Here is a 23,579-nt window from a genome sequence, read left to right on the forward strand (position 1 = left end):
CAAATTAAATATCAATGAGCGGTTTTGCAATGACCAGCTGCAGGACTTCCTGTTTCTCCAAATACAGAGACAAAAAACAATCTGCAGTGAAAGTGATATAGGACACAAGTTTAGAAGTTAGGATATATGATAGTCCATGGACGAATGAAATGTGGAAATCTGGTTCAATTACCAGTGCTTATGTTCCTATCTGCCTGATACAAATAAGAACATGGCAGTCACAACAATTCACTGATCACTCAGTACATATAAATAATGTTTTAAATTTAACTTGTATCAATTTATTTAATTTTTCTTTTTTTTTAAGTAAAAATGTGCACAGTAATACAAAATAAAGTTTGTATCATCACCTCAGATGATAAATTCAGGTTACTACTAGGAACCCATTTCAGGTAACAAAATAAGAATGTCAATGAAAATCATTATTCAAACAGCACTCATTTCCTTCTGCACTTTCCGATAGTATGCCATATCTTCATCAGATACTGATGGTTTGATGTTAGCCACTGCTGTGCTGAAGTCCTCTGCAGAAACTTCAACAGTTGTTGATAATAGTGTGGCACGGTCTTCTGGTGTGGCTGTAACATCATATTGGGAAAAAAAGTTATTTTGTTATGCAGTTGTGAAAAGATCTATATCAGTGTTAGAAGGGATGAATAAGAATGATCATTTCTGGTGAAAATTCAGTTCTTCTTCATTATTTTACACATAAGAAAAACTCATCACTAACATGCATGCTGACCACAATTTTTTTCCTCACTTTACTTCCAAACTCTATTGTCCCAAAAACTGATGTGAGTAAGATTGAAATGGATAATGTAGTAATAATGAAAGTTGTTACATGGAATGTCAGAAGTTGAACATTGTAGGGCAGCTCGAAAATCTGAAAAGGGAAATGAGAAGGCTCAACATAGGTATGGTGCAAATCTGTAAAGTGAAATAGAAAGAAGATATGGATTTTTGGTGAGATGAATAGGGTAATATTACGAGCAGCAGAACATGGTATAACAGGAACAGAATTTTTGTGAATAAGAAGGTAGGGTATAAAGTGTGTTACAGAGAAGAGTTCAATGACAGGGTTCTTCTCATTAGAATCCACAGCAAACCAAAAACAGTTCAGGTACACACGAAAATGTCAGAGGCAGAAAATGAAGAAGCAGACACAGCATTTATCAGGATATTGAACAGGTAATCCGGTATGTGAAGCAAGATGATAATCTAATAGCCATGGTGGATATGAACTTGAAAGTAGGGAAAGAGTTACAGGAGAATATGGGCTTGATAGTAGGAATGAAACAGGAGAAAGATTAACTGAGTTGTGCAATAAATTTCAGCAAGTAACAGTGAACACACTATACAAAAATCAAAAGAGGAGGAATTACACTTGGAAAAGGTCCATAGGCATGGGAAGATTCCTTTCAAAATCAGATAGTGGATTGTAAGGTATAACCAGGAGCAGATGTAGAATCAGATCACAATTTAATAGTGATGAAGAGTAGACTGAAGTTTAAGAGAATCATCTAGAAGAAACAGTGTAGAAGGCAGTGGGTTACAGAAGCACTGAAGGATGAAGATACCCATCACGTCTGAAATTCTCTAAGGCTGTAGGTGCTGCAATAATGAATACTTCACTACGAAGATCAGTTTAAGAGGAATGGACATCGCTAAAAAATAAAAGGGGGCAGTTACAGAAATTATTCAGGCAAACACAGGTACAAGAAATGTAATGACAAAGAAACCTTGGTTAACAGAAGGAATACTTCAACAGATTGATGGAAGAAGGAAGTACAACAAAAATGTTCCGTGAATGACATGAATACTGTAACGTAAGTCATTTAGGAGTGAAACAAATAAGAAGTATGTGGCAGAGAGGGGGGAGGGGTGGGGGAAAAAGTGAGGAGCAACTGTCTGATGGGATACAGGAAGAAGTGGTAGTTGATATGGAAGACATAGGGGATCCAGTATTGAAGTCAAATGTTTGACAGAGCTTTGGAAGGCTTGAGATCAAATAAGGCAGAATGGATAGATAACATTATTTCAGAATTTCTAAAATTATTGAGGGAAGCAAAACCACATGACTATTCAATAAGATGTGTAGGATATGAGAGACTGGAGGTATACCATCAAGCTTTTGGAAAAAAATGCCATTCACACAATCCCAAAGATAGCTAGGGCACATAAGTGTGAGAACTTTCATACAATCAGTGCAACAACTCACACATCCACAATGCTGACAAGAATAATATGCAGAAGATTGGAAAAGATAGTTGAGGATCTGTTAGATAATGATCAGTGTCACTTGAGGAAATGAAGAGACACCAGAGAGGCAGTTCTGATATTATGCTTGATAACAGAAGCAAGACTTATGGAAGATCAAGACATGTTCCTAAGGTCTGTTGCCTAAAAAGCACTGAAGATGATAGAATGGTGCAAGATGGACAAAATTCTCAGCAAAATAAGTGTAAGCTGTACAAAAGGACACGTAATATACAATATGTAAAACAACCAAGATTTAATAATAAGAGTGTATGACCAAGGGCAAAATGGTCAGATTAAAAACATGTATGACAGGCACACAGCCTTTTACCATTACTGTTCAATTTGTACAATGAATTAGCAATAATGGAAATAAAAAAAAAGGTTCAAGAGCAGGATCAAAATTCAGGGTGAAAGGATATCAATGATAAGATTTGATGATGACATTGTTATCCACAGTGGAGGAGAGGAGGAACTGAAGAATCTCTTGACTGGAATGAACAGTCTAACAAGCACACACTATGGATTGAGAGTAAACCAAAGAAAGATGAAAGTAATTAGTAGTAGTAGTAGTAGTAGTAGTAGTAGTAGTAATGTGATGACTGTTAAACTTAACATTCAAATTGTTAACAACGTTGTAGAAGAAATGCAGGAATTATTCTACTTTGGAATCAAAATAACATATGACATGTGAAGCATGGAGGGCACAAAAAGCAGACTAGCATTGGCAAAGAGGGCATTCCTTGGTTGGTTGGTTGTTTTGGGGAAGGAGACCAGACAGCGTGGTCATCGGTCTCATCGGATTAGGGAAGGATGGGAAGGACGTCGGCCGTGCCCTTTCAGAGGAACCATCCCGGCATTTGCCTGGAGTGATTTAGGGAAATCACGGAAAACCTAAATCAGGATGGCCGGACGCGGGATTGAACCGTCGTCCTCCCGAATGCGAGTCCAGTGTCTAACCACTGCGCCACCTCGCTCGGTGGCATTCCTTGCCAAGAGAAGTCAACTAGTATCAAACATAGACCATAATTTGAGTAAGCAATTGCAAAAAATGTATGTTTGGAGCACAGCATTGTATGTTAGTGAAACATGGACTGTGGGAAATCCAAGAAGGAAAAAACTGAAGAATCTGAGATACATTGCTACATTAGAATGTTGAAAATTGAGTGAACTGATAAGATAAGGAATGATGAGGTTGTCCACAGACTCAGCGAGGAAAGGAACATATGGAAAACACTGACAAGAAGAAGGGACAGGATGACAGGATATGTGTTAAAGATATCAGGGACTAACTTTCATGGTAGTTGAGGGAGTTGTAGAGGGTAAAAACTGTAGGTGAAAACAGAGACTGGAATACATCCAACAAATAACTGGAGACATTGGGTTTAAGTGAAGTACAGCAGATTTCCCCACACCCAAAATCCTGAAAGAGGAATTTCTTAACTGCAAGAACCTCAATAAGAAACTGTAGATGATTATTCAGATGTATAAAAAAAAAATTTTCAACTGTGACTAGTTTTTGCTAATTCATTCAACTCTTTTCTGGAATATGCCAATACTATTTCTCAGAATTCTGCCTGTCTTTCAGCCTGCATGCTGTGCATGCTTAAGTTAACTTAATCATAGTAAACATACCCATAACTCACAATGCTTACACATTGTATGGTAGGAAACATATCTGTTTACATACAATGTGTGTTTAACTGTTTGTGCAATGTAGTTTGGAAACAGAGAAAAGTGAAAGGGAGTTAGAGGTCATGCATAAACTAATCTACACAATCAGACTCATTATGTTTAGAGGTAAGCTAAATATATGATTTCCTTAGCTGTCCTGAAATGAGGAGATGTCATAACCAAATATCAGAATGCCAAGCTGCTGTTTATTAACTAAGGTTCATTGTGTCTTTTTGTATGAACATATCTCCAAAAGATTTTGGGGCATTGTTGTACATGCCCAAACTTATACTTACCCTCTCGTACTTTGTGAACGATGGATCTAACAGCACTAAGCCAGGCCTTAGAACAGACTGAATACACATCTGCACCAGTGACAACATCTGGGAACTGCTCAACAACATCAGACAAATTCACATCTGTTTTCAGCTTAAACCTGAAAAATAACATATATTTCTCTTCAAAACCTTTGGTTGCAGTGCCTGAATAGAATGAAGTCTTCACATCAGCAATTATAATAGCACAGTTTCAAGTCTACCAAAGTTTTGTTGATTTTGTCACCAACAATAATAATCTCCCTGGCAGTTGTGGGTACAATAAGCATAAAAATTAATGTTGTTGTTGTTGTGATCTTCAGTCCAGAGACTGGTTTGATGCAGCTCTCCATGCTACTCCATACTGTGCAAGCCTCTTCAGCTCTGGATAACTACTGCTACCTACATCCTTCTGAATGTGCTTAATGTATTCATCTCTTGGTCTCCATCTATGATTTTTACCATCCACACTTCTGTCGAATACTAAATTGGTGACCCCTTGAGGCCTCAGAACGTGTCCTGCCGACTGATCCCTTCTTCTAGTCAAGTGGTTACATGGTCTATCCATCTAACCCCCAGTATTCCCTTTAACACCACGTTTCAAAAACTTCTATCTCCTCTTGTCCAAACTGTTTATCATACATATTTCACTTCCATATATGGCTACACTTCATACAAATACTTTCAGAAAAGACTTCATCACACTTAAATCTATACTCAATGTTCACAAATCTTTCTTTTTCAGAAACCCTTTCCCAGCCATCATCAATCTACATTTTATATCCTCTCTACTTCGACCACCATCAGTTATTTTGCAGCCCAAATACCAACACTCATCTACTATTTTAAGTCTCATTTCCTAATCTGAACCGAGCGAGGTGGCGCAGTGGTTAGCACACTGGACTCGCATTCGGGAGAACGACGGTTCAATCCCGTCTCCGGCCATCCTGATTTAGGTTTTCCGTGATTTCCCTAAATCGCTTCAGGCAAATGCTGGGATGGTTCCTTTGAAAGGGCACGGCCGATTTCCTTCCCCATCCTTCCCTAACCCGAGCTTGCGCTCCGTCTCTAATGACCTCGTTGTCGACGGGACGTTAAACACTAATATCCTCCTCCTCCTCCTCCTAATCTGATTCCCTCAGCCTCACCTGATTTAATTCAAGTACATTCAATTATCCTTGCTTTGCTTTTGTTGAATTTCATATTATATCCACCTTTTAAGACACTGTTCATTCCATTCAAAATCTCTTTCAAGTCCTTTGCTGTCTCTGACAGAATTACGTCATTGGCAAACCTCAAGGTTTTTATTCTTCTCCTTGGATTTTAATACCTACTCCAAATTTTTCTTTTGTTTCCGTGACTGCTTGCAAAATATGCAGATTCAACAACATCGGGGATAGGCTACAACCCTGTCTCACTCCCTCTTCAAACACTGATTCCCTTTCGTGCCCTTCGTCTCTTATAATTACCATCTGGTTTCTGTAGAAATAACCTTTCGCTCCTTATATTTTACACCTGCCACCTTCAGAATTTGAAAGAGAGTATTTCAGTCAACATTGTCAAAAGCTTTCTCTAAGCCTACAAATGCTATTACGTAGGTTTGCCTTTCCTTAACCTATCTTCTACGATAAGTCATAGTGTCAGTATTGCCTTGCATTTCTATGGAATCCAAGATGATCTTTCCTGAGGTCAGCTTCTACTAGCTTTTCCATGCGTCTGTAAAGAATTTGTGTTAGTGTTTTGCAACCGTGAATCATTAAACTGACAGTTCGGTAATTTTCACACCTGTCAGCACCTGCGTCCTTTGGAATTGGAATTATTATATACTTCTTAAAGTCTGAGAGTATTTCACCCGTCTCCTACATCTTGCTCACCAGATGGAAGAGTTTTGTCATGGCTGGCTCTCCAAAAGCTATCAGTAGTTCAAACAAAATGATCTTTCAGTGCTCTGTCAAATCCTTCACACAGTATCATATCTCCCATTTCATCTTCACCTATGTCCTCTCCCACTTCCATAATACTGACCTCAAGTCATAGACCCTCTACATACTCCTTCCACATTTCTGCTTTCCCATCTTTGCTTAGAACTGGTTTTCCATCAGAGCTCTTGATATTCATACAAGTGGTTTTCTTTTATCCAAAGGTCTCTAATTTTCCTATAGGTTGCACCTATCTTACCCCCAGTGATATATACTTCTACATCCTTACATTTGTTCTTTAGCCATTCCGCTCAGCTATTTTGCACTTCCTGTCAATCTCATTTTTGAGACATTTGTTCCCTTTTTGCCTGCTCCATTTACTGCATTTTTATATTTTCTCCCTTCGTCAATTAAATTCAATATCTCTTGTGTTACCCAATGATTTCTACTAACCCTTGTCTTTTTGCCTACTCGATCCTCTGCTGCCTTCACTATTTCATCTCTCAAAGCTACCCATTCCTCTTCTACTGTATTCCTGTATGCCAATCATTCCCTAATGCTCCCTCCGAAACTCTCTACAACCTCTGGTTCTTTCAGTTTATCCATATCCCATCTACCTTCCTACCATTTTGCAGTTTCTTTGGATTTAATCTACAGTTCATAACCAATAAATTGTGGTCAGAGCCCACATCTGCCCCTGGAAATGTCTTCTCTGTCTTACCATTATATAATCTATCTGAAACCTTCCAGTGTCTCCAGGCCTCTTCCACGTATATAACCTGCTTTCATGATTCTTAAACCAAGTGTTAGCAATGAGTAACTTATGCTCTGTGCAAAATTCTACCAGGCAGCTTCCTCTTTCATTCCCTACCCCTAGTCCACATTCACCTACTATTTTTCCTTCTCTTCCTTTTCCTACTATTGAATTCCAGGCCCCTGTAAGTATTAAATTTTCATCTTCTTTAACAATCTAAAAACTTTCTTTCATCTCATCATACATTTCTTCAATCTCTTCATCATCTGCGGAGTTAGTTGGCATATAAACTTTTACTACTGGGGTAGGGGTGAACTTTGTGTCTATCCTGTTAACAATAATGAGTTCACTATGCTGTTCATAGTAGCTTACCTGTGCTCCTATTTTTTTTATTCAATATTAAACCTACTCCTTCATTAGCCCAATTTGATTTTGTCTTTATAACCCTGTATTCACCTGTCCAGAAGTCTTGTTTCTCCTGCCAGTGATCTTCACTAATTCTCACTATATCTAACTTTAACCTGTCCATTTCCCTTTTTAAATTTTCTGACCTACCTACTTCATTAAGGGATCTGATATTTCATGCTCCGATCCGTTGAATGCCAGTTTTGTTTCCCCTGATGACAATGTCTTCCTGAGTAGTCCCCAGCTGGAGATCCGAATGGGTGACTATTTTACCTCCGGAATATGTTACCCAAGAGGATGCCCTTATCATTTAACCATACAGTAAAGCTGCATGCCCTTGCTTTCAGCTGTTCACAGTACAAGCACAGCAATGCTATTTTGGTTGATGTTGCAAGACCAGTTCAATCAAGCAACCAGATTGTTGCCCCTGCAACTACTGAAAAGATTGCTGCCCCTCTTCAGGAGCCACATTTGTCTGGCCTCTCAACAGATGCCCCACCATTGGGCTGCACCTACAGTATGGCTATTTCTATTGCTGAGGCACACAAGCATCCCCACCAATGGTTAGGTCCATGGTTCATGGAGGGGTAAAAATGAGTATCATAAAATAATTAAAGAGCATGGATGTAAGCTGTGAAATACAAATACAGCTTGAAATAATAACCCATCTACAGTCTGGTGACCATATAGTGACAAACCATCAATACTGAAAGGGAAAAGTTCCAATTAATTCACAGATATTGGTACCCTTCTCCATTTTTGCTGGCTACAACAGAAAAAAAGGAAAGCATCAACTGAACTTGCCCAACATTAATCATTCACATGTTAGCAAGTGTTCAGAAAGATTATCAAGGATTTTTACATAATATATGAAATAATGTTTCTTGTTGTGTAGATTCATCTCTGGAATACACTGGCAGCTTTTCTGCTCACATGGAGAACTGTCTGTTGTCATTTATGACTGGTTACTGCTTGCAAAATGGTAACCATTATGAATGTGTTTGTTGGTAGGTGAAGTGTTAAGAGAGTGCTTCTACCTGTATATAGTACATGCGTAGTGAGGCACGATATTCCTCCCCTGTATAAAATCATCACACAACGAACACCATGGTTGGAAAATAATCATTTCCCTGAAAAAAGCATAGAAGGATGGACATGCTGTTTATGTTTTCCAAGGGCAAAAATAGTCTTTTGCCACAATGAGTCAAAGTATACAAGAGAATTGATCCACAATCTTTTTCTACATCCCATTAAAGTAGAAAAGCTTTATCACAATTTGAAACAAACAGAAGTATATCCTCCACTATCCTGTGGTAACATAAATAAAGAAAACTAAGCATTCCTCCGCAAACATGAGCAAGAAGAATAATACAAAAGCAGATAACCTCTTTGAAGGTCTTGGAATTCTTAAAGTCACTTTTCTCAATATATTTACTCCACAATGGCATATGTTCCTAAAATCAGTTTCATATGAACAGTTACTTGCACAACTATAATTCAACAGAAAAATATAATTCCTATGTAGACTTTGTCTCCTGGTTTAGAGTAAACACACAGAAAGAAGTTTGGAATCCTTAAAAATTCAAAACAAAATTAAAACATGCTTTACAAGCCATTTCTCTTATGTAACATCTGATTACTGAGATTCAAGGATTGAATATTCCTATTAGCTGCATCACAAATAGCTATGTTCATTGTAAATAGGTTTCAATACTTGTAGCATTTAGCTAACAGATATTCTTTGATAAATATTTAACTCATAGTAGTAGCTAAACAGCAAATACTTACTACAACTGAAGAAGCAGTGTCCGTTTTTCCTTAAGTAGTGATTTTACTGTTAATTTTATTATGTTAAATTTAACCAGTCTGAGAAAAAAACATATATAGCAGGCAGCGATACTTCATCACTGAGATAGTCTACAGAAATTATTTCTTATACAGATTCTTCCCTTTTTCAGTCTACAATATGACACATTCTACTTCCCTGAAGGTTTTCCACCTTGATGGGATCTATGGAGCATGAGTCAGTGAATGAATGGAGGAAAGAACAAATACATACAGGTTTGAAAAAAAGTATAGTTTTCTTTATGTAAATCAGAGAAAAGAGAAAGAAACATAAATTGAAACAGAAAAAAATCTTTGTTAATTTCTCAAGGAACCTAAATTTCAGTATCCCAATCTCTTATCCAGAGTAGTTTGTCTTACTGGTTATTCATAACAATCTCAAGACTAGGTTCAACACTGGTAACTAACTGTTATGAATAAAATCTAATTTCGTTCACATATATGTTCAAATGGCTCTAAGCACTATGGGACTTAAGTCCCCTAGACTTAGAACTACTTAAACCTAACCAACCTAAGGACATCACACACATCCATGCCCGAGGCAGGATTCAACCCTGCAACCTAGGCAGCAGCGCAGTTCTGGACTGAAGTGCCTAGAACCGCTTGGCCACAGCAGCCGGCACATATATGTCAATTAAGATTACATTACATTAGAATAGTGAAGTGTGTGACATGGCAGTTAGATGTTTCACATCTGTGTTACCTAGTCATTAAGAATTATGAACACGAAAGCCAGTTTCTATACATGGAGCTAGGTACACCAGAAGTCTGGCAAGGAGTAAAAAGTATGCCAGCATAGTTTTCAACCATTCCAACTCTATTTGTGTATGTGAGGAACAGCTATTAGTTACCTCTGCATAGCACAAAAGACTCCTAATTTTACAGTCATGGTCATTATGAAGTATGTGCGGAAGGAAATTCTATATTGGTTATTCTTCAAAAATTATTTTTGGGCTCTTAAGAGTAAGCTATTTCATCAAAGGATTTGTTGGAATACCTACACTATTCTGTGCTGACTAAAGGAGTCTAACAAGCTGTGCATTTCTTGTCTGAATCTCCTCTATCTCTTTAATTAATCCAACTTGCAAAGGGTTCCAGACTGATGAACAGTACTCAAGCAGTAATCAGCAGTGAGTTTTAAATGTAACATCCAATGTGCCTGACTCATATATTCTTAGGATTCTTGCAGTGAATCTCATTCTGACTTATGTCTCCCCACAACCATATGTATGTGGTTTTTTCATCACAACTGATCCAGATCACTGTTTGTAGATACTTGACGATTGTGACTGTTCTCAGTAATTGATTGGTTATGATGTATAAAATAAATATTAGACATTTTTGTTTGTTTATTCACATTTACTTACGCTGAGGACCAGCTGTTGGTACTTGCATTCAATGTTCATCATCTGCAGGTATTCTATATTTTGAAATAATTTTAAAAATGTGTGATCTCCCTAAACATATCTGTAACAATTAGGAAGAACTTCAGAGAGCTACTGAAATTATCAGAAGGTCATTTTTACACATTGTGAAGAGTGACTGATCCAGCAAATTTCCTTGAATTACTCCATATGTTACTTCTACTTGTCATATCTCTCTATTGTGAGTATGATACCAAGTTCTGTTTGCTAATTACTCTTCATACAATTGTCCATGTGAACTGATACTTCATAAACACATTTTTCTTTTTAAGCAGCAGTACAGGTGTTCTAACTGCCACCAATTACAAGTGTCCAGTGGTCACATGACAAAGAAATGCTGAAGAAATATGCTAAAGGTCTTGCACGGGATATTGTTACTAATTGTTCCTGTAAATTTTCATTCAAGTTAATTCCTGTTTAATGTGTTAATTGCACATCCATATGCTTCCTCCTGAAGCATCAGTAAATGAAAGTCTGTTGTTGCTTTTAGCCTCCTTGTATTTTATAGTGTGAGACACAGTGGCCAGTGGCAAAGTTCCAGATTATGGTTGAAAAGATCCGAGGTTCAGTCCCCAGTGAGTCTTACGATTTTTATCAGTCAGTCATCACTTCTTTCAGCTATGGCAATGTTTGTTACCATGAAAGACTCTGAGTTGTACTGTGGTTTGGAGTCCATCTTAAACTGCAGATTCACCTTAACTGCTGGGTAAGTAAGTTCAAAGGTCAGAGGAAAGCAAAAGCTTGTAGTAAGACCATGCCTAGTAAAGAACTGTGATATTCAAACCCAGCTTCACGTTGATGACAGCTTTGCCATCTTTATTCCTTTTCACTGCATTGAAACATGAAACACGGAGATGAATTTCAGGATAAATAAAGAGGAGATTCTTCAGCTTCTGTAGTCCTGTTTTCCTCATTAGATGATCCAAAAGCAAAAGTTATCAACATACCATAATAAAAGGACAGTCTTCATTCACCAGAGAAAATGTGGGAAAGAAGGATACCATTAAAAAATGACAACAGAGAAAAACAGAAACAGCACAGGCAAGAGAAATGAGACCCAAGATACTAGACACACTTCCTCTACTACACTTTGGACCCTTCATTATATACCATACAGTGGCTTTCAGAGTACAGAAATAGATGTAGATCTATATTTTCAACCTGCTTTCGTTGTACACTGAAACAAGGACAATACTTCATAATATCACGCGTATTGAAAACCAGAGCAGTAACATACCTTTCAATAGAATGACATGTCTTCAGTCCATTCAATTTTGTTCTGAAATCCATGCCACACTGGTCATGCATTTGTGAATAAGCTAAGCACACAATTTGTTCAGCTACACATTTAACCATCAGCTACTATCTCAACAGTGCATTGGAGGAACAACTGTTAGTATATCACCACATAACCTCAAACATCTCTAATTTTACCACCAATGCTCATTATGAAGATGTATGCTTGAGTAAGTAATACCTCTCTTGCCCTATCTTTTACTAAGTATTCTTAGAATTTTAATAATAAGTTTCTCCACAAAATGCAACACCTTTCCTGTGGCATCTTTTAATGAACTCTGTTGAACTTCTTGAAGCAAATCTATGATAAAGTGTGCAGCTTCTCTCAAAATCTTTTCTGTCCTCCAATCCAGTGTGGTAAAAGCCCAATACTGAAGAAACAGAGGATGAGGGTTTTGTAAAAGAGATTCTCCTTGAATGACTTACACTTCCTTAGGATTTTTCTGATGTGTATCAATTGCCATCCACCTTTTTAGAACATCTTCTATCTGGCCACAGTCTTATCTGCATCAAACAAGCTCATTTTTTTGTTAACTAGACAGCAGTTCAGAACTGAATCAAAGACTCTGCAGAAGTTGAGGAATGTGTATTAATTTAGGCCCCAGTATCTGCATTATTTTGGGTCTCATAAGCTAAGGAGTGAGTTGGGTTGCACATGATTAGAGTTTACAGAATCCTTGTTGGTTTTTACAATGAAATTACTCAGTTTTCAGAAAGATCATCAGAGATGATCATACACATGTGGCAGATTTATACAGCACATTAACTCCATGCTGTGCAGATGTTCTTTGACTCTTCTTAAAAACTCTAATAGCTCGTGATAATTTCTAATCACAGGAGACTCTCCATTGTTTCAGAGAACTACGATAAAGTGATGGTATTAAAAGGGCCAGTTCTTTCGTGCAACAATCAGCACTGAGTCTAAAAAGTAACCAATACAGTGGCCTTCCCTCTGCCTGCAGTTACTTACCACTATATCTTGTCATTTTGTGTCCATGCATAAATCAGAACTAATCTCCTGCAGGTAAACAATTTTACAAGATAGAATTGTTGTTGCTTATTATTCATGTAATTACTGCCAGTATCAATAAAAGCCCATTAAGATTATACTGCACTATCTTTCACAGCATTAATTTTCTTCCAAGTTCAGTTATTAGTTGCTATAAGAGCCTTGTGCCATACACACCACCACCACCACCACCACCACCACCACCACAGTCTTGGATCTGAAACCAATTTCTGACATTCTACAGTCACATAACCACATCTTCATCTCAAAACTTTTGTGCTATTTCCAATGATTCTTCTTTATCCCATATGTGTGTTTCCTTTACATACAATGAAGGCGAGAAGTAAATAATATCGTCAAACTATCACTAAACAGCACTTCCTTGAACAACCTTCCTGTACCTTAATGGAAAATTTACTGTGAAATAATTCCAATGAGTATGATCTATCCATAAATGTTTTTGTTTTTCTTCACTTACTTTCTAGTTAAGGCCTTCAGCACACTAAGTTTTGTTTCATTGTCCTCACACATTCCAACATAGAGCAATTTATCAAACCTGTCAACAGAGAGAAAAAATGAGAATGTATGAGGTATAAGTTTAGCTTGAATATGAAATTTTTCTAAGCTAATTTCTATATGAGCTACTTAGGATGTTTATGGCTTTGTGACTAGAATGTAACACTGTTTGAACCAGAATTAATGAATCTACTAAGCAAAGCAACAAAAGGGATAGCACAAACAACACCTAAAAAAATTGGTTTTAATTAACAGTTTCATCTCAAACAACTGAAAGACAGGGAGCAGAATGAGCTTGAAAATTGCTGGAGATGGAGAGAAGGAAAAGCTGCTGGAAACTATGCTTCTCAAGTCTTTGGTACAGAGATTGGAGTGATTTTTCCAACCTCTGGATTTTTCCAACCTCTGGGAATGTGCATTTCATTCTTCTTTCTCTATAAAACTTCACAAAAATTTGAGTAGAATTTCCACTCCAATAATTTGATGTATTCAACATAACAATGACACACTACAGAAAAAAATTTAAGACAAGAAAAAAAATTACAAATGCTACTATTAAGGCAGCCTGAAAGGTCTGAATTATTTTACATGTGATACAATCACATAACAAATAGAAAACTGCCTACATTGTAAGGCACAATAATTGACTATAATTTGCTAATATGATACTTTGGCTATATATTTTTAAAAATTGTTGTGACAGATGTTTTCATGTCTTTTATGTACATAAACTTGAAGACAAAACAAGAGATCAAGATGATCATGTATCTGAAATATGAGTAAGGAAAAATGCCGTGTTATTTTGAGTGCTCATGTCTTCTGACTGGTTTGCTCCAGGCCCTATGAATTCCTCTCCTGTGCCAACCTCTTCATCACAGAGTAACCCTCACACCCAACAGCCTTGATCATTTGATGGCTACATGAGTATTTCAATCTCTATATTCCCCAACAGTTTTTACTCTCCATGGCTCCCTCAACTATCATGGAAGTTATTCCTTGACATCTTAACCCATGTTCTGTCATACTGTCCCTTCTTCCTGTCAATGTTGTCCATGTGTTTCTCTCATCACTCATTCTGAGGAGAAACTCCTCATTTTCTATCTTATCGATCCTCCTAATTTTCAACATTCTTCTGTAGCACCATATCTCAAATGTTTCAGTCCTCGTCTTTTCCAGTTTTCCTGCAGTCCAGGATTCACTTGCATATAATACTGAACTCAAAGATACATTCTCAGCAATTTCTTGCTCAAATTAAATTCTGTCTTAGATGCTAGCAAATTTATTTTTGCAAGGAAGGGCCTCTTTTCCTGTGCTACTGTGCTTTTTATATCCTCCTTGCTTCATCTGGCATGTGTAATTTCCTACCAAGATAGCAGAATTCCTTTACTTCGCCTCCTTTGTGATCCCTAATTTTTATCTAAGTATATAGTTAATCTCACTTCTGAAATTCTTCATTTTTTCCTTACTCAGTTTACTCTTAATTGATGGTGTGTGCTCATCAGACTGTTCACTCCATTCAAGAGATCCTGCAGTATTTCCTCACTTGCACTGAGGATAGCAATGTCATAAGCAAATCTTATAATGGATGTACTTTCATCTTGAATTTTTAATCCCACTTCGGAAACTTTCTTTTATCTCTGTCACTGCCTCTTCGATGGACAGACTGAACATTATAGCTAAGTTTGTTAATCCTTTTTAATCTGGGCATTTTGTTCTTAGTCTTCTATTCTTATTTTTCCTTAGGGTTCTTGTACATACTGTTATAGTTCTAGTTTTTTTTTATGTCCATTGATCCATGATTTTAGACATGTTATGTTGCAAATTTACACAGAAATAAACAAATTTCTTGGAAATTTGTGATTTGATACATGAAATAATTTTGTAATATTTTTACTCAGTGAAATATTATAGCCTACACTGATTTATGCGACAGTTTAGCAAACATAGGGAAACTCTACAGTCTATTTTTTTTTTTGTACTGCTAACAATAATAAATAATACAGTATTTACTCGAATCTAAGCCGCACTTTTTTCCGGTTTTTGTAATCCAAAAACCCGCCTGCAGCTTAGAATCAAGTGCAAAGTAAGCGGAAGTTCTGAAAAATGTTGGTAGGTGCCGCCACAACTAACTTCTGCTGGTGATTATATGTACCGCTACACAGGCATGCTTTGCAGGCACGAAGATAAATACTGGTGCTGAAACCTCTGTGTCAGTAAATAAATTAAAAGAAAAGGTAGAAGAAGGTATTTATTATGCCATGTATTCTTTCGTGTTTGCTGCTATCTCATTTAAATCCTGTCTGCCTAATAAACTACAAAACTAGAGAAAGACAACAGCGAACGCGGAAGAATATACATATCATGTCATGTTTATATTCGTATTATTCTTATGCTGAATATTATTATTATTATAAGCGTGTGGCATTGGTGGCCGGGAGACCCCTCGTGGGGCGGTTTGGCCACCGCTCCACAAGTTCTTTAACACCACTACAGCGACTTGCGAGTGAATGAGGATGAAATGATGATGAAAGACACACAACACCCAGTCATCTTGAGGCAGAGAAAATCCCTGACCCTGCCGGGAATCGAACCCAGGACCCCGTGCGCGGGAAGTGAGAACGCTACTGCAAGACCACGAGCCAAGGACTGCTGAAAATTGATACAGTCAGAAATGAACCACCGCAACTGACTAGATTTTTAAATCTAAGATGACTAATTTCTGTGCAGAATGTAATGTACTAAAGAGGCGTCTGCAAAGATTTTCAAACGGAGAAAAATGTTCACTAAACTCACGTTCAGAACATTGTCTATCCTACGCAGTCTATTATTTGGTTATTGTTGATCATTATCAAAGAAAGTAGCAGTGTAAGTAACAACAAATAGCAGCCTCCTGCTATTGTTTCGCTTATGAGATATCTTTTTTGTAAGCGGTAGTAGCGTGCGGAAAAGCAAGTCATTCCGCGAGCGGCGACAGGTCATGAACACTCATTATCAGAATGCGACAAACAATGCATGACACAGTACAAGAATGCATTTTAAGCTTAGAGTGACGTAAACACCTATAAAAACGAGAACGGCACTTATCAGATCAAAGCAAAATAAGCAATCAATTCAAACCAGATGAAGCACCTGAAAAAGGAAGGGTACCCGTATAAACACGGACGGAGCGCCTGACACATAGCAATGGCTACTTGGTAAAGCTTAACTGTTAAGATTACGACTCAAACCAAACTACTGTAGCTGTATTTTCATCCATTCGACCTAAATTGTGCCTCATGTTACAATGGACCAACTTCGTTTCAATTTGGAGGTGCGGTCTAAATTTTTTTTCCCCCTTGAATTTCGAGTCTCCAATTTCAGGTGCGGCTTAGATTCGGGAAATTCTTTTTCCCTTGATTTCGAGTCTCATTTTTCAGGTGCAGCTTGGATTCGAGTAAATATGGTACATTTAGAAGAACTGAAGACCAATTTTTTTAGTTCATCTGTGTTAAACTCACTGCACAGAAATAATAGGACATTTATACATTATTGCAACACTACATCATGGTCTGTATGTTTTCTTCTGTATTTTCAGCACTACAGTTTGTTTTCCTTTTCCTTCTTTCAGGAAAATTTGACATTCCAACTTACATTTGTCCTATGGATTTGCCAACAAGTACTGCTTCACCATACACTAGCACCCAGAGGTGGTGTGTTCCTTGAATTTTCTTTTGAAGGTGCTCAGTTCCTTTATGCTCTGGATGTTAGATGGTGATGTTACATGCTTCACCCACTGTCCCTGCTGTCGAGACATCTTCATGGGTACCGGGCACGGTTGGGCCACCCTCTCCCCAAGGGGAGTGGCGGGTTCAGCGGCATTCGTGGCGCATGGCGCATGAGGCAGAGGGTCAATGTGGAGGCTGGCCGTGTGGCATCGCCCGCTCTGTCTGTGAGTGGACATGTGGCCGCTCCTTCAGCAAGGTCCGAGCAGGCACACGGGGGGAGGGGTTTATTAGTGATTGGGAGCTCCAACGTTAGGCGGGTGATGGAGCCCCTTAGGGAGATAGCGGAAAGGTCGGGGAAGAAGCCCAGTGTTCACTCTGTCTGCTTGCCGGGCGGTCTCATCCGAGATGTGGAGGAGGCTCTGCCGGCGGCGATAGGGAGCACTGGGTGCACCCGACTGCAAATTGTTGGTCATATCGGCACCAATGACTCCTGCCATCTGGGTTCAGAGGTCATCCTCAGTTCGTACAGGCGGTTGGCGGAGTTGGTGAAGGCGGAAATCCTCGCTCACGGGGTGGAATCTGAGCTAACTATCTGTAGTACTGTTCCCAGAACCGATCGCGGTCCTCTGGTTTGGAGCCGAGTGTAGGGCTTAAACCACAGGCTCAGACAATTCTGCGGAGATCTGGGGTGCAAATTTCTCGACCTCCGCTATCGGGTGGAGAAATGTAGGGTCCCCCTGAATAGGTCAGGCATGCACTATACACAGGAAGTGGCTACAAGGGTAGTGGAGTATGTGTGGAGTGCACATGTGGGTTTTTTAGGTTAGAGAATTCCTTCCCTAGGCCCAACAAGACGCCTCCTGAGACACAGCAAGGTAGGAGTAGGCAAAATGCAACAGGGAATAACAATATTAATCTGCTAATAGTAAACTGCAGGAGCATCGATAGAAAGGTCTCAGAAGTGCTCTCATTTATAAACGGTCACAATGCACACACAGTACTAGGGACAGAAAGTTGGCTGAAACCAGATGTAAACAGTAAAGAAATTCTAAACTCAGATTGGAATGTATACCGCAGAGACAGGCTGGACAGTGAAGGGGGAGGCATGTTTATAGCGATAAGAAGTGCAATAGTATCGAAGGAAATTGGTGGAGATCCGAAATGTGAAATAATTTGGGTGAAGGTCTCAGTTAAAGCAGGCTCAGACATGGTAATTGGATGTCTCTATAGGCCCCCTGACTCAGCAGCTGTTGTGGCTCAGCACTTGAAGGCTACTTTGGAAAATATTTCGAGTAGATTTCCCCACAATGTTACAGTTCTGGGTGGAGACTTTAATTTGCCGGATATAGACTGGGAGACTCAAACGTTCATAACAGGTGGCAGGGACAAAGAATCCAGTGAAATTTTTTTAAGTGCTTTACCTGAAAACTACCTTGAGCAGTTACACAGAGAATCGACTCTTGGTGATAACATATTAGACCTTGTGGTGACAAACAGACCAGAACTATTTGAAACAGTTAACGCAGAACAGGGAATCAGCGATCATAAAGCGGTTACTGCAGCAATGATTTCAGCCGTAAATAGAAATATTAAAAATGGTAGGGAGATTTTTCTGTTTAGCAAAAGTGACAAAAAGCAGATTTCAGAGTACCTGATGGCTCAACACAAAAGTTTTGTCTGAAGTACAGATAATGTTGAGGATCAGTGGACGAAGTTAAAAACCACCGTACAATATGTGTTAGATGAGTATGTGCCAAGCAAGATCGTAAGAGATGGAAAAGAGCCACTGTGGTACAATAACCGAGTTAGAAAACTGCTGCGGAAGCAAAGGAAACTTCGCAGCAAACATAAACATAGCCAAAGCCTTGCAGACAAACAAAAATTATGCGAAGTGAAGTGTAGTGTGAGGAGGGCTACGCGAGAGGCGTTCAATGAATTCGAAAGTAAAGTTCTATGTACTGACTTGGCAAAAAATCCTAAGAAATTTTGGTCTTATATCAAAGCGGTAGGTGGATCAAAACAAAATGTCCAGACACTCTGTGACCAAAATGGTACTGAAACAGAGGATAACAGACTAAAGGCCAAAATACTATATGTCTTTTTCCAAAACTGTTTCACAGAGGAAGGCTGCACTGTAGTTCCTTCTCTAGATTGTCGCACAGATGACAAAATCGTAGATATCGAAATAGACGACAGAGGGATAGAGAAACAATTAAAATCGCTCAAAAGAGGAAAGGCCGCTGGACCTGATGGGACACCAGTTTGATTTTACAGAGTACGTGAAGGAACTTGCCCCCCTTCTTGCAGTGGTGTACCGTAGGTCTCTAGAAGAGCGTAGCATTCCAAAGGATTGGAAAAGGGCACAGGTCATCCCCGTTTTCAAGAAGGACGTCGAACAGATGGGCAGAACTATAGACTTATATCTCTAATGTCTATCTGCCGTGTTTCTGGACTTCTACAACACGTTCTATACAGTTCCCCACAGTCATTTAATGAACAAAGTAAGAGCATACGGACTATCAGACCAATTATGTGATTGGATTGAAGAGTTCCTAGATAACAGAATGCAGCGTGTCATTCTCAATGGAGAGAAGTCTTCTGAAGTAAGAGTGATTTCAGGTGTGCTGCAGGGGAGTGTCGTAGGTCCGTTGCTATTCACAATATACATAAATGATGTTGTGGATGACATTGGAAGTTCTTTGAGGCTTTTTGCGGATGATGCTGTGGTATATCGAGAGGTTGTAACAATGGAAAATTGTACTGAAATGCAGGAGGATTTTCAGCGAATTGATGCATGGTGCAGGAAATGGCAATTGAATCTCAATGTAGACAAGTATAATGTGCTGCGAATACACAGAAAGAAAGATCCCTTATCATTTAGCTACAATATAGCAGGTCAGCAAATGGAAGCAGTTAATTCCATAAATTATCTGGGTGACGCATTAGGAGTGATTTAAAATGGAATGATCATATAAAGTTGATCATCAGTAAAGCAGATGCCAGACTGAGAGTCATTGGTAGAATCCTAAGGAAATGCAATCCGAAAACAAAGGAAGTAGGTTACAGTATGCTTGTTCGCCCACTGCTTGAATACTGCTCAGCAGTGTGGGATCCGTACCAGATAGGGTTGATAGAAGAGGTAGAGAAGATCCAACGGAGAGCAGCGCGCTTCGCTACAGGATCATTTAGTAATCACGAAAGCGTTACAGAGATGACAAATAAACTCCAGTGGAAGACTCTGCAGGAGAGACGGTCAGTAGCTCGGTATGGGCTTTTGTTGAAGTTTCGAGAACATACCTTCACCGAGGAGTCAAGCAATATATTGCTCCCTCCTACGTATATCTCGCGAGGAGACCATGAGGATAAAATCACAGAGACTAGAGCCCACACAGAGGCATACCGACAATCCTTCTTTCCACGAACAATAAGAGACTGGAATAGAAGGGAGAACCAACAGAGGTACTCAATGTACCCTCCGCCACACACCGTCAGGTGGCTTGCGGAGTATGGATGTAGATGTAGATGTTTTCATTTATATAGTTCCAGACTGTTTTAGAGATGTTAGAAAAAGATTGTATTTCAGATTTTCGGTGGCTAGTCTTTGCTTTTCTTATCATCCTAGTGTATGCTTTCTTGTTGAACTTGTAACCCTCATGAGTTGATCTGCCCTTTTCCTTTCTGATATGTTTCAAAGAGTTCAATCAGTTAATCTCTTGCCTTTTTTTTTTTTTTTTTTTTTTTTTTAATTTCTGCAGTGAATCATTTTTTGTTTGGTTTACCCCTAATAGTTCTGAATATTATAGATCAGGCTGTATTTACATGGTGTCTTAATACACCACAGACAGATTCCCAGCTCTTATCTACACCGTGCTGCATGAACGTATCATCCCAATTTTCTTCTTTTAGCAAAAATTCTAGACTCCTCAGATTTTTCAAGATTAGTTTGTCTAAATTCAGCCACTACATTTTCCTCAGTTTTTATGTGATCTCGCAGTTCAAATGTTTGTCCAAAATGGTCTGCAACAGCAGTATATAGAACCTGAACTTTTTGTCTCTCTTTAGGTATATTTGACAGAACAAGGACTATTAATGTGATAGATGTCTCTGTATGTCTTGTTGAATTTGTTGCATAAAACTGGAGATTGTATGTCCTTATAATGTCTTGAAAACTTCTTGTGTAGCCACTGACTTTAAGCACACCTATATTTAAGTCACCAGCTATTATTACATGAATGTATTGCTTCGAGACTTTATGTAGTATCACATCAATTTCCAGTAAACTTTTTTCAATGCATGAGCTTGGTAATCAGTATATTCTTATTAAAAGGCATTTTTCCCCCATGAACTTTATTTATACTGCTGCTGATTCAAAGCAAAATTCTGTACAGTTTGTGATCTGTCAACTGTAATCCCCTATTTTGCTGTCTACATATACTGCCACTCCCCTACTTCTATGCACAGTTCTGCAGTAATATGCTACATTTTTATAACCCGTTAGATTGAAGACCTTTAATTCATTCTCATTTAAACCATACTCAGTCATTATGAAAATTTTGGGAACTTTAGCAGCTAATAACACTTCTAACTCTTCTGATCTGTTGTATGCACATTGAACATTTTGATGCAGTATTTTTAAATGGAATTTCTTTGAATCTACTGCTGTATTAGTCATACTGTTTTTTTCCTACCTATGTGTATCAAAAATTTTGGTCCTTTTGTGGGAGCTTCCTGTTCTTGGTGCTTCTTAACATGGGTCCAGGTGCTGCTGTAAATTGCCCATCTTTCTCTACAGCGTGTGCCTGTTTTGCTCAGTATATCCAACATCTTGCATGTTTTTACATTATTGAAGGCTTTTTCAAAGTCAATAAATCTCATGAACGTGTCTTGATTTTTCTTACATCGTGTTTACTAAGCACAATGTCAGAACTGCATTTCGGATGACTTTACTTTTTCTAAAGCGGAACTGGTTGCCCCATTCTTTTGTATGTTATTCTTTTAGCACCTTTGATGCATGAGCAGTTTAAGCTGATTGTGGGGTAGTCCCTGCACTTCTCTGCCCTAGTTAACTTTGTAGTTCTATGGATGATATTTTTGAGCAAGTCTGGTGGTATGTTTCCAGACTCGTAGAGTCTACAAACCAAGTTAAATGGTAATTTGGTTGCCACTTCCCCAATTATTTAAACAAAAATCCAGAGGAATGTTATCTAAGCTTTCTGCCTTATTTAATTACAAGTCTTCCAAAGCTCTAAATTTTTTAATGCTGAATCCCCTATAACTTCGCCATTAACTCCTGTTTTGTCTGTTATTGCATCACCAGACAGTTTTTCTGCCTCACAGACGCCTTCAACATATTCTTTCCACCTATTAGCTCTCTCCTTTGTGTTCAACAGCATAATTCCTCTTGAAATCTTAATTTTATTACTGCCTTTTTTAAATTTCACTGAAGGTTGTTTTGATTTTTTTCTGTGCTGAATCAGTACTCTGATGATCATTTACGTTTGTATTTCTTTGCATTTTTCCAGCAGACATTTCACATTAGCTTCCCTGCTCATGCCCTATGTTTCATTCCTAAGTGACTTATATAGTCGTATTCCTATCTCTTCCTGAACATTTTTGTACTTCCTTCTTTCTTCACTCAACTGACATGTTTCTTCTATTAGCCAAGGTTCCTTTACAGTTACATTCATTGTACCTATATTTGTCTGACAACTTCTGTGACTGATATTTTTAGGAATGTCTATTTCTCTTCAACAGAGCTGCCTATTGTTTTATTCATTATAGTACCTACAGTCTTCGAGAACTTCAAATACATTTCATGATTCATCAGTACTTGAGTATCCCATTTACTTCCACACTGATTCTTCTGGGCAATTCTCTTAAACTTTTGCCTACACTTCATCTTTACTAAACTGTGATCTGAATCTGCATCTGTTCCTGAGTATACCTTACAATCCACAGTCTCATTTCAAATCTCTGCCTCATCAAGATGTAATCCAGTCTGAAACCTTCCCTTGTCTACAGGCCAATTTGAAGTAAGCCTCCTGATCTTGGGATTTTTGAACAGTGTATTCTCTATTACTGCATGAAATTTATTGCAGAACTTATTTTGTTTCAATTTTCTGTTATTCCTAAAATACCAAGCCCATGAATGCCAGACAGACATGAATGGAACAAGATAGATAGGTAAGAAAACTGAAATACACAAATAATAGTCCTGCTCCGAGTCTGCTTCAAATAAAAACAATGGACTGTCTTTCGATTCCTGTAGTTGATCCCACTCTCCCATAGAATGATAAACATTTTATTCCTTTCCATACAATCAAACGCATTATCCAAATCTAAAAATTATTTCCTTGTTTAATGTAAAATGATGCTATGTTTTTGATTAATGACTTATGGTAAAAATAAACTGCTGTATACCATTCAGCATCTTTTTCTTCTTCTACTGCTACTTCTTTTCAGT

At 38.3% G+C, this 23,579-nt stretch overlaps 1 protein-coding gene across 1 annotated transcript in view; it reads right to left on the reverse strand.

The window, feature by feature from the left end:
• Positions 1-258: 258 nt before the first annotated feature.
• LOC126458093 (peroxisome assembly factor 2) overlaps positions 259-23,579 on the reverse strand; it is a 145,313-nt gene continuing 121,992 nt past the window's right edge. Inside the window, exons 9-11 of the mRNA XM_050094915.1 lie at positions 13,375-13,452; positions 4,227-4,366; positions 259-578 (exon numbers count right to left, since the gene is read on the reverse strand). Of these exons, the coding sequence (XP_049950872.1) occupies positions 427-578; positions 4,227-4,366; positions 13,375-13,452 (370 nt within the window). The 3' untranslated portion in view covers positions 259-426. The remainder of the gene's footprint in view (positions 579-4,226; positions 4,367-13,374; positions 13,453-23,579) is intronic.

The sequence above is a fragment of the Schistocerca serialis genome, chromosome 2, assembly GCF_023864345.2.
Source record: "Schistocerca serialis cubense isolate TAMUIC-IGC-003099 chromosome 2, iqSchSeri2.2, whole genome shotgun sequence".
NCBI lineage: Eukaryota > Metazoa > Arthropoda > Insecta > Orthoptera > Acrididae > Schistocerca > Schistocerca serialis.